This window comes from Piliocolobus tephrosceles, chromosome 1 (genome assembly GCF_002776525.5).
Source record: "Piliocolobus tephrosceles isolate RC106 chromosome 1, ASM277652v3, whole genome shotgun sequence".
In the NCBI taxonomy this organism is placed as follows: domain Eukaryota; kingdom Metazoa; phylum Chordata; class Mammalia; order Primates; family Cercopithecidae; genus Piliocolobus; species Piliocolobus tephrosceles.
In genome coordinates this window covers 92,113,589-92,124,748 of record NC_045434.1, presented here as the reverse complement: position 1 = coordinate 92,124,748, position 11,160 = coordinate 92,113,589, and the positions used below count along the sequence as shown (strand labels likewise).

Genomic DNA, 11,160 nt, shown 5'->3' with positions numbered 1-11,160 from the left:
AGGCGTGCACCACCACACCCGACTAATTTTTGTATTTTTAGTAGAGACAGGGTTTCACCACGTTGGTCAGGCTGGTCTCTGCCCGTCTCAGCCTCCCAAAGTGCTGGGATTACAGACATGAGCCATTGTACCCAGCCTATTTATTATTTTCGTTTTTTGTTTGTTTTTTTTTTTGAGACAGTGTCTTGCTCTGTTGCCCAGGCTGGAGTATAATGGTGCAATCTCGGCTCATTGCAAGCTCTGCCTCCCGGGTTCATGCCATTCTCCTGCCTCAGCCTCCTGAGTAGCTGGGACTACAGGCGCCCGCCACCATGCCCGGCTAATTTTTTGTATTTTTAGTAGGGACGGGGTTTCACCGTGTTAGCCAGGATGGTCTCGATCTCCTGACCTCGTGATCCACCCACCTCAGCCTCCCAAAGTGCTGGGATTACAGGCGTGAGCCACCGCACCCGGCCTATTTATTATTTTTATGTTTAAAAAAATTTTGTGGCAGGGTGCAGCATGTCACACCTGTAATCCCAGCACTTTGGGAGGCTGAGGTGGGCAGATCACCTGAGGTTGGGAGCTCTAGACCAACCTGGCCAACATGGTGAGACCCCATCTCTCCTAAACATACAAAAAAATTTGCTGGGCATGGTGGTGCATGCCTGTAGTCCCAGCTACTAGCGAGTCTGAGGAAGGAGAATCTCGAACCCAGGAGGCAGAGGTTGTCCAGTGAGTGAAGATCGTGCCACTGCACTCCAGCCTGGGCAACAGAGCAAGACTCTATCTCAAAATAGATAAGGTTTCCCTATGTTGACCAGGTTGGTCTCAAACTTCTGGCCTCAAGCCATCCCTCACCGTGGCCTCCCAAAGTGCTGTGATTACAGGCATGAAGCCACTGCACTCAGCCTGGAATGGAATTCCAAGAAATGGAATTCTAAAAAATGTTCAAGTAAGCCTCAGGAAAACAGAGAAACAAAAACTATAGAACAGACAAAAAGTAAAATGTTCTGTATTTGGACTGGGTCAATGTTACTATCCTGGTTGTGATAGTTTTTGTAAGATGTTACACTGAGGAGAAACTGGATAAAGAGTATATGGGATCTTTCTGTATTGTTGTTACAATTGTATGTGAATCTACTATTAATCTCAAAATAAAAAGTGTAATAAAAAAGCATTTTTAGCTTGTCAGCAGTATAAAAATTGGCAATAGGCCATATTTGAATCACTGGACAGTCTATGACACCTTTCCTGATACTTTGTTAGTTATATTATTGCAAATATCTTCTCCCAGTTCTCAGGTTGAATTTATCTTCCTTTATATATCAACTTTCAAAGAGGTGGTCTTTATTTTAACTTACCCATCTTTTTTTTTCACCTGATGCTTTATGCCTTGACAAATCCTATCTGAGATCATATCTGGTAGGACATCTGATAAGATCATCTTCACTGAGGTCAAAAAGATATTCGACTACGTTTCTTCTAAGTTTTTAAGTTTTGCCTTTCATTATCAAGTTTATAATCCACCTAGAATTTTTGTGCATGGGATAAGGTAAGGATATAATTTCATAGTTTTCTTCATGAATAAGCAATTGTCCCAGTTCAATTTACTGAAGTGTGTATCCTTTCCCCAGAGATCTACCACTCTACCTGAATAATAGTTTCTGGGTACGAATGAGCCTCTTTTTGAGTTCTCTGTTATATGTTATTGGTCAAACTGTCTGGCCCTAAGCCAATACAGCTGGTCTTCCATATCTGTGGTTTCTACATCCACAGATTCAACAAATATTAAAAAAAATTCAGGGCCAGGCGCAGTGACTCACGCCTGTAATCCCAGCACTTTGGGAGGCAGAGGCGGGTGGATGACCCGCATCAGGAGTTCGAGACCAGTCTGGCCAACATGGTGAAATCCCCTCTGTACTAAAAATACAAAAACTAGGCGGGCGTGGTCGCAGGTGCCTGTAATCCCAGCTACTCGGGAGGCCAAGGCAGGGAGAACTGCTTGAACCCAGAAGGCAGAGGTTGCAGTGAGCCGAGACTGCGCCACTGCACTCCAGCATGGCAAGTGAGTGAGACTCCGTCTCAAAAAAAAAATTCACGCAGGGTGCGGTGGCTCACACCTGTAATCCCAGCACTTTGGGAGGCCAAGGCGGGCAATTACTTGAGGTCAGGAGTTGGAGACCAGCCTCGCCAACATGATGAAACGCCATCTCTATAAAAATACAAAAATTAGCCGGGAGTAGTGGTGTGTGCCTGTAATCCCAGCTGCTTGGGAGGCTGAGGCAGGAGAACCGCTTGAATTCAGGAGGCAGAGGTTACAGTGAGCTGAGATCACGCCACTGTACTCCAGCCAGGCAAGAGAGCAAGACTTTGTCTCAAATAAAAACAAAAAAAAAAGTGAAACTTTTGTTTTTTTGTTTTTTTGAGAAAGGGTTTCACTCTGTTGCCCAGGCTGGAGTGAAGTGGCGTTATCATAGCTCACTACATCTCCCAGGCTCAAGTGATCCTACCACCTCAGCCTGCTAAAGTGCCTGTAGGCGTGAGCCCTTGTGCCTGGCTAGATTTTTTTTTTTTAATTTCAATAATGTCAACTTTTTTTTTTTTCTTTTTTGAGATGGAGTCTCACTTTGTCGCCAGGCTGGAGTGCAGCGGCACAATCTCAGCTCACTGCAACCTCCACCTCCCAGGTTCAAGCAATTTTCCTGCCTCAGCCTCCCAAGTAGCTTGGGACTACAGGTGCATGCCACCACGCCTGGCTAGTTTTCTTTTTTGTTGTTGTTGTTAGAGACGGGGTTTCACCATATTGGCCAGGCTGGTCTCGAACTCCTAACCTTGTGATCCGCCCACCTCAGCCTCCCAAAGTGCTAGGATTACAGGAGTGAGCCACCGCGCCCAGCCTTTCTTTTTGATACGGAGTCTTGCTCTGTTGCCCAGGCTGGAGTGCAGTGGCGCAATCTCAGCTCACTGTAACCTTCACCTCTGGGGTTCAAACAATTCTCCCTGCCTCAGTCTCCCAAGTAGTTGGGATTACAGGCACTCACCACCATGCCCGGCTAATTTTTGTATTTTTTAATAGAGATGGGGTTTTGCCATGTTGGCCAGGCTGCTCTTGAACTCCTGACTCAGATGATCTGCCCACCTTGGCCTTCCAAAGTGCTGGGATTACAGGTGTGAGCCACCGTGTCCGGCCATTAATGTCTACTTTCTATTTGGATTTCAAAATGTTTTTACCTACTTCTTCAATCAACTCTTAGCTCATTAATATTCAACCTTTCTTCTTTGCTCCTCTAAGGTTGGACGAACCTCTGAATATTGCCTTCACTATATCCCGAAACTTTTCAGGGGTAGTATTTTCCTCATTATTCAGTTCTAAGTGTTTTTAAGTTTCTTTATAATTTCTTATTTGACCCATGTGTTGTTTACATAGGAACGTTTTTAAATGTCCACATGTATGGGGATTTTGTGTTCAGCTTTTGTGTACTTATTTCTAATTCAAAAGCAGTGGGAACACTGGAAAATCATCTTTATCCCAAGAGGAAAAAGAAAGGTAAGAGCCATGATTCTCTTTTCCAGTATCTGGTTCCGGCATGACACAACTTAACTCTCACCCCAAACAACTCTAAAACTGGACAAAATACAGGAACTCACCGTTTCCAGCATAGAACTAATGAGAGTAGATGGCAGAGGGCTGTTTCCTGAGCAAAGGAAAGCACATGAGCGCCACATTCACCCTGGCCTTCTGCCTGGGGGCATTTTCCCAAACCACAGCAAAGGGAAACAGAGCCCAAGCAGAAAGTAGCTGTCTCACTGGGCAGCAACAGAGTTTGGGTGACAGGAATCTGGGGACAGAGGACCAGAGAGGAAGGAGCCACACAGAAATCCAAGGAATCTAGGTGTCTACCTCAGGTCCTTGGTTGAGGCCTAAGCTGTCCGTGGTACAGGACAAGTACCAGGAGGCCTTAAAGAGAACAGCTGCTGTGAAGGTGGGGGAGAGGGCACTGAGAGAGGACGCAGATGCCGGAGGTCTCACAGTGCTGGAGACAATGGAGTTCCAACCCAGCAAGGGGGACAGACCTTGGCAAGCACCCGGAGCACTCACTTGAGACCCTACAAAAGCCAAGCCTTAGGAAAAATGATATTACCCAAGAAGAAGGCTCACATTGAAACATTCCAATCCTAACTATGACACACACACAAAAACCCTTAATAAGATAAAAGATCTGAGGTAATTTAATCTTTGCTAGAAAAATTTCAACACCATTTAGAGGACAATAACATAAGTCTCCACGATACAGCATCCATAATGTCCAACATACAATAAAAAATTACTATAGGCTGGGTGCAGTGGCTCAGATCATGGCTATAATCCCAGCACTTTGAGAGGCCAAGGTGGGCAGATCACTTAAGCTCAGGAGTTTGAGACCAGCCTGGGCAACATGACGAAATTCCATTTCTACAAAAAATACAAAAATTAGCCAGGCAAGGTGGTGCATGCCTGTAGTCCCAGCTACTAGGGAGGCTGAGGCAGAAGGATGGCTTGAGCCCAAGAGGTGGAGGTTGCAGTGAGCCGTGATTGAGCCACTGCACTCCAGCCTGGGTAACAGAGCAACACCTTGTCTCAGGAAAAAACAAAAAACTATTTGTAAAAGGGCCTGAAAATTTTACCCGTAATCAAGGGATAAATGTCAATAGAAACAGATTCACAAATGACTCAAATGTGGGAATTAGCAGAAAATGATTTTATAATAACTACTATAAAAATATTATCTTAAAAAAAGAGACAAAATAGGTGAAAAGATGAAAAAGTTCAGCAGATAAATGGAAAAAAAGAACCAAATGGAAGTTGAAAAATATCTAAAATGGAAAATTCATTAGATGGGCTTAAGAGCAGATTGGACATAGGAGGAGAAAAGATCAGAGAATTCCAAAACAGGTCAGTTTGGAACAGTGGGAAAGCCTGTGACTATACACACATACTGAGACCAGTTAGCAAGGTTGTGTGAATGTCTTCAGGGGCTCAGACGGTGGGTTCAGAATAGGCAGAGGGCTGGCTTCAACTAGGACTGGTGTTCTGCAAACTATAACCTAGTGAGAAAAGGGCAATGGAGTTAAAGATGTTTGAACTAAGGTAGTTATTGACTATAGAATTTAGGCTAAGAGGAAAATGAGAGAACAAAGAGAATATTGAATAATGAAGAAATGGTGGGGTCAGTGGACTTTGGGTGCCTATGTGTGCCAATGCATCAACTGTTGGACTGAGGCTATAGAGCCTTGCTACTAAAATGTGGTCCTAGAGCCAGGAGCATCAGCACCACCTGAAGCTTGTGCAAATTCCCAGGCCCTACCCTACATGTATTGAGTCAGAATCGCAGAGGCTAGGACTCAGAAAGCTGTGTTCATAAACTCTTTTGTTGATTCTGATGTTTGTTAAAGCTTGAGAACCATTCTTTCAGAGTAAGAGAGCTGCCAAGACTAGGGGACAGTGCAGAGTGGTATGCTTGAAATGGTTACAGTGATGACAAGGTCTGAAATACAGCTACGGGAATGAGAAACTGTGACTAAGTGGAAGAAAAGATCATTAAAGATACAATAATCCAGGTGGGGTGCAGTGGCTCACGCCTGTAATCCCAGCACTTAGGGAGGCTGAGGTGGGCAGAGCATTTGAGGTCAGGAAGGAGTTTGAGATCAGCCTGGTCAACGTGGTGAAACCCTGTCTCTACCAAAAAACACAAAAATTAGTCAGACATGGTGGTTCACACCTGTAGTCCCAGCTGAGGTGGGAGAATCCCTTGAACCTAGGAGGCAGAGGTTGCAGTGAGCTGAGATCGCTCCACTGCACTCTAGCCTGGGTGACAGAATGAGACCCTGTCTCAAAAAAAAAAGATACAACGGTCTAGGAAGTAAGTGACTGGACTCTTAGACGAATCATCCATGTGGATGCTAAATTTGCATGATGATAAGACAGAAAGATAATGAGCCAGAAGCAGAAGTTTTCGGTGAAGGGCATAACACAGAAGAGCAGACAACCGCTACTAGGAAGGTTTCTAAGCAGTATAGTCTGACAGTTTGCCCTTTCAAAGAGGGCTTAAGAGAGAAAGGAAGAGAAAGAGTTTGAAATTAGCAGAGGGGGCCGGGCGCGGTGGCTCAAGCCTGCAATCCCAGCACTTTGGGAGGCCGAGACGGGCGGATCACGAGGTCAGGAGATCAAGACCATCCTGGCTAACACGGTGAAACCCCGTCTCTACTAAAAATATAAAAAAACTAGCTGGGCGAGGTGGCAGGCGCCTGTAGTCTCAGCTTACTCGGGAGGCTGAGGCAGGAGAATGGCGTAAACCCGGGAGGCGGAGCTTGCAATGAGCTGAGATCCGGCCACTGCACTCCAGTCCGGGCGACAGAGCAAGACTCCGCCTCAAAAAAAAAAAAGAAATTAGCAGAGGAAGTCACCTCTGACAATCTTTTTTTTTTCTCCCTGTTTATAGAGATGGGGTCTTGCTATGTTGGCCAGGTTGGTCTCAAAGTCCTGACTTTAAGCCATCCTCCTGCCTCGGTCTCCCAGTGTTGGGATTACAGGTGTGAGCCATTGCGCCTGGCCCACCTCTGAAAATCTTATTGTAGTCAATAATTGGAAAATCTTATTGTAGTCAATAACTGTAACCCATCTCTTGGCCTCCACCTCCAACCTCTCTAGCTCTATGGCTGACCTTGTTAACTGCCAGCCATAGGCATGCTCTGCTTCCTTGCTGACAGAACCACAAGTTTAGCAATAATGCGTCTATCTTTCAAAACTACATCTCTCAGCATCTGTGCACTTAAGGCCATGAGTTATAGGGATATCCAGTGAAACACAAGCAGAACTGTGGTCAGGGCTTCTGGAAAATGCACATTTTAAGTGGACACAGGCCCCTTTTGCCCTCTGCTTCTCCCCTTCTTCCTGCCTAGAACCCTGATACCACCATGGAGGCCCCAGAGCAACCCTGGACTCCCTACCTCCTGACTTCGGCAGGAAAGAAAAACAAATCGCTAACTTGTTTAAGCCACTGTTGTTCAGATTTCCTCATATGTGCAGCCAGGTCAGCTTCTAGCACTAACACTTCAGGCTCTGGAATGGGACCTTTTTCTCCTGGTTCACCTCTGTGTACCGAGAATGGGCCTTCCTCCTTTTGAGGGAAGTTCCCAGGGGTTAGTTATGGACCTTATCTTCTCCGCCTGCAGAGGCAGCCTCCACCATTAACTGCCCCTCATACCTCATATTTGGCAATGTTTATCTTCCTGCCAGGAAGAACTGGATTTTATTGACTTTTGTCTTATACTTCACACCAGCAGCCAGAACAAGGCTGTACAAACAGTAGACACTCAATGTCTGCTACATTAACGAGGAAAACCTAAATTTCAATATTCCAGGTTGAAAAAGCCCTTACTGAATTGCCTAATGACCCTTTTTATCCTTGCCAAAAATATAGTCTCCTTAATTTACAAATTCCAAGTTTTCTGCATCTGACCTTACTTCTGACTGTTAAAGGCCATAAAAGTTCCCTGATTTCACCCAAGACCCTGCCTGCTTCTCCACAGTCAGACTGGACTGGAGGTGGATGAAAGCACTGAAAGCAAAGTCAGCCACACTCCAAAGGGTGAAAAGGGAACACCCCAGAGCAGAAAGGCCAGAAGACATACCAGTGGCACCCGGGGTTGCTGTATCACATCAGGGGTCCTCTTGGGGGGCCTTCTGCTTGTATTCACGAACAGTTTTCGCTTGTGGAACAGTTTGCCATTCAGCTCCTGGATTGCAAGTGTCACTTTCTGCATGGAGCCCAGATCTACAAATGCAAAGCTGAAAAGGGAAGAGAGAGAGGGTGGCTTTGAGCACATCTCCAGAGAAGCCCAGAGCTGCAGGGAGGCACCAAGCCCAAGCTGGAAGGGCAGTGTCCTCTCTCTCTGCAGTGACAGAATATGAACAAGTAGGCTACAAGTATGTCTGGACTTGGGGCTGCACCACTGTGAGATACTGTCATGGGCCTCTAAGGAGCAGAAGAAATGAGCTGACTTTCACTATGCAGCATATGTCTATGACTTTGAGTTTCATTAATACTACTGCCCCAAAAGTTCAAAGCAAGCCAGCTGTGGTGGCTCACATCTACAATCCCAGCACGCTGGGAGGCCAAGACAGGAGGATCACTTGAGTCCAGGAGTTCCAGACCAGCCTGGGCAACATGACAAAACCCCATCTCTACAAAAAAATACAAAAATTAGCCAGATGTGGTGGTGTACACCTGTAGTCCCAGCTACTTCGGAGGCTGAGGTGGGAGGATTGCTTGAGCCTGGGAGGCGGAAGTTGCAGTGAGCCGAGACTGTACCACAGCACTCTAGCCTGAGCAACAGAGCGAGACCTTGTCTCAAACAAACAAATGTTCAAACCACTTTTTACTGCCTTGAAAATAAAAAAGGGAAAATATAAGTAGGTCTGGTTTTCAGGAACAACTAAGGCTGAGGGTGGTATAGTAACTTATCTCAAGTCAGAAAACACAGCAAGGGCATGACCAAATATACACCCAGGTCTCTGGACTTCTAAGCCAGGATTGTGTTGATAAGACAGTATTCGCTGCTGGGTCAGAGGGTTAAATATGGAAAGGGGGTTTCCCAAATGTTCCTTTGCCAAGTCACAGTGGGTGTGGATGTGGCGGTTGCTGGGCTAGTCTGCAACGTGAGTGCATCAGCAAAATGAACAGGGAGGAAAAGAGCTGCTTCCCAAAGAAAACAAAGAAAGAACAGTCATTACCATTTGCAGCCATTCTGGATTTTGTGGACATCAAGGGGGTTGAAGTCCTTTAGAAGGTACAGAATTTCTTCCTACAACACCAGGATTTAAAAGAGAGACCCAGAGACATAACTTACAAACAGTTCTCAAGGTTTCAGATCCCCAGACAGCAAGTCTGGATCCAATTTAACCCATATTTAATGAGGATCTATTATGTGCTGTATGTGCCAGATTTTGTAGGATACACAAGAAAGGCCACAGCCCTGTCTTCAGTGAAGCTCACCAGTCAAGCAGGGATGCAGACAAGACAATCAAGTAAACAGACCGTTTCATCACTGCACATACAGCTGGCTATGGGCGCACATGTCCTGTCATTTAATCCAGATTTGGAGGGAAAGGAGGTGGTCAGGGCATGCTCCCAGGAGGAAGTGACTTCCAAAGCTTTGCAAGTACCTCCTCCTCACTGCTTCTCAACCCTGCCTGGCCTCTGCCCAGGGATATGGTTCCCTTCCTCTTCCCCAGACACTTCCCTACACCCTTCTTAACTCCTCTCCTAGTCTGCCCTCAGGCCATCTTCCTCACTCCATCCCCTGCTCCCCATCCTGCTCCACCAGCTTGGGTTGCTGTCTACACAAAGGCACCAACCTCCCCTGCTTTATGATAATGTCTATGCCACCCTGAGGCCTTTTTGAGCTACACCCTATTTTTTCTCTTTTCTGCCAAACTTGTAGAAAAAGCCGTCTCCACCTAATGCCTCCTTTCCTCCCTGCCCACTCCGTTCTGACTGCCTGCGCCAGGCTGGTTCCAGCCCTACTGAAATGCTTTCTTGCAGGTCACAGACGTCTGCTTGCTGCCCACTGTGATGGCTTCACTTCAGGCTTCAGCTCTTTCAACTCTTGCCTGTACCCCTCAATACTTCCTCCTTCCTTGGCTTCCCCACAAGAGTGTTAATGATTATAACATTTCACAACCATGATGAAAACCAATTTTTCTCTGGAAAACTCTATTTTGGAAAAAATTTATATTTATACCATCTTCCAAAGTCACTTTTTTGTTGGCTCAAGAAAATAGAAATGCATTATGTACAACTCATTTTTCTCAGTCTTCATGTTTATATTATGTTTATATTCAAATTTTCTAATTTGCTTTATCTTAAATATTTAATGTTTATTACACATGAATCTACAAGATGCTGAGCAACAAGCAATTTGTGAGAACGAGCAATGCGTGCTTAGCATTTTCAGTTTACCAAGCACTTTCGTATCCTTTATTCCACTTGGTTTTCACAACCACCCTATAAAGTACACATTATTACTACACTCATTGCACAGAGGCATAAAATAAGGATCAGAGAGGTTAAATGATGTCTCTACAGCTATATAGCCAATTTAGAAACAGGACTTGAACTCCAGACTCTGAACTTCAAATCCTACATTTTTTTTTCCATTATATCGTGCAAAATCAGAGTTTTCTTCTCAAGTTTTACCATTACTAAAACAAAATAAAAAACTAATATTTTGGCAGGTATCAGGAAACCATAATCTTGGGCCAAATCCAGTCCACCAGCTTTTTTTGTAAATAGTTTTACTGGAACACAGCCATGCATATCCATTCACTTATTGTCTACAGCTGCTTTCAGGTTACAATGGCCTTCAACCCATAAAGTATTTACTATGTGGCCGGGCACAGTGGCTCAAGCCTGAAATCCCAGCACTTTGGGAGGCTGAGGTAGACGGATTGCTTGAGTCCAGAAGTTCAAGACCAGCCTGGGCAACATGAGACCCTGTCTCTACAAAAAATACAAAAAATTAGTTGGGCATGGTGGTGCATGCCTGTAGTCCCAGTTACTCAGCAGGCTGAGGTGGGAGGATTGCTTGAGCCCAGGAAATAGAGGTTGCGGTGAGCTGAGATCATACCACTGCACTCTAGCCTGGGCAACACAGCAAGACCGTGTCTCAAAAAAAAAAAAAAAAAAAAAAAAAAAGGAAGACAAAACAATAAAAAGCATTTACTATCTGACCCTTTACAGAAAAAGTCTGCAAACCCTTGTGCCACAGCAGTGGTTCTCTATTCCGACTACAGACAACATTCAGCTGGGGAGTAAATACTTTTTCTCTTTTAATTACCAATGCAACACCTAGCCCACTCCAGGTATACAAAACCAGAATTGCTGGGGTTGGGACTAAGGCATCGGTGTTTTTTAAGAAGCTCCCCAGATGATTTCAATACACAGCCAAGATTGAAAATGAAAATGACTGTTCCATGGTTTCACATTTTGGAAGCACGAGTTTCCAGAAAATGTGCCTGAGGGTGAGAGAAGGATCTCCCTCACTCCCCTCAACACACACACACACAAATACTAAAAACCTAATGACATCTTTTCATCCGTGGAATTTCTTTTTTATTTTCTTTCTTTCTTTTTTTTT

General features: G+C 45.0%; 1 protein-coding gene across 1 annotated transcript in view; it reads right to left on the bottom strand.

Annotated features, from left to right (window-relative positions):
* TDRD10 (tudor domain containing 10) overlaps positions 1-11,160 on the bottom strand; it is a 51,056-nt gene that overhangs the window by 17,068 nt on the left and 22,828 nt on the right. The window contains exons 5-6 of the mRNA XM_023214392.1: positions 8,756-8,826; positions 7,654-7,810 (exon numbers count right to left, since the gene is read on the bottom strand). Coding sequence (XP_023070160.1) covers positions 7,654-7,810; positions 8,756-8,826 — 228 coding nt within the window. The remainder of the gene's footprint in view (positions 1-7,653; positions 7,811-8,755; positions 8,827-11,160) is intronic.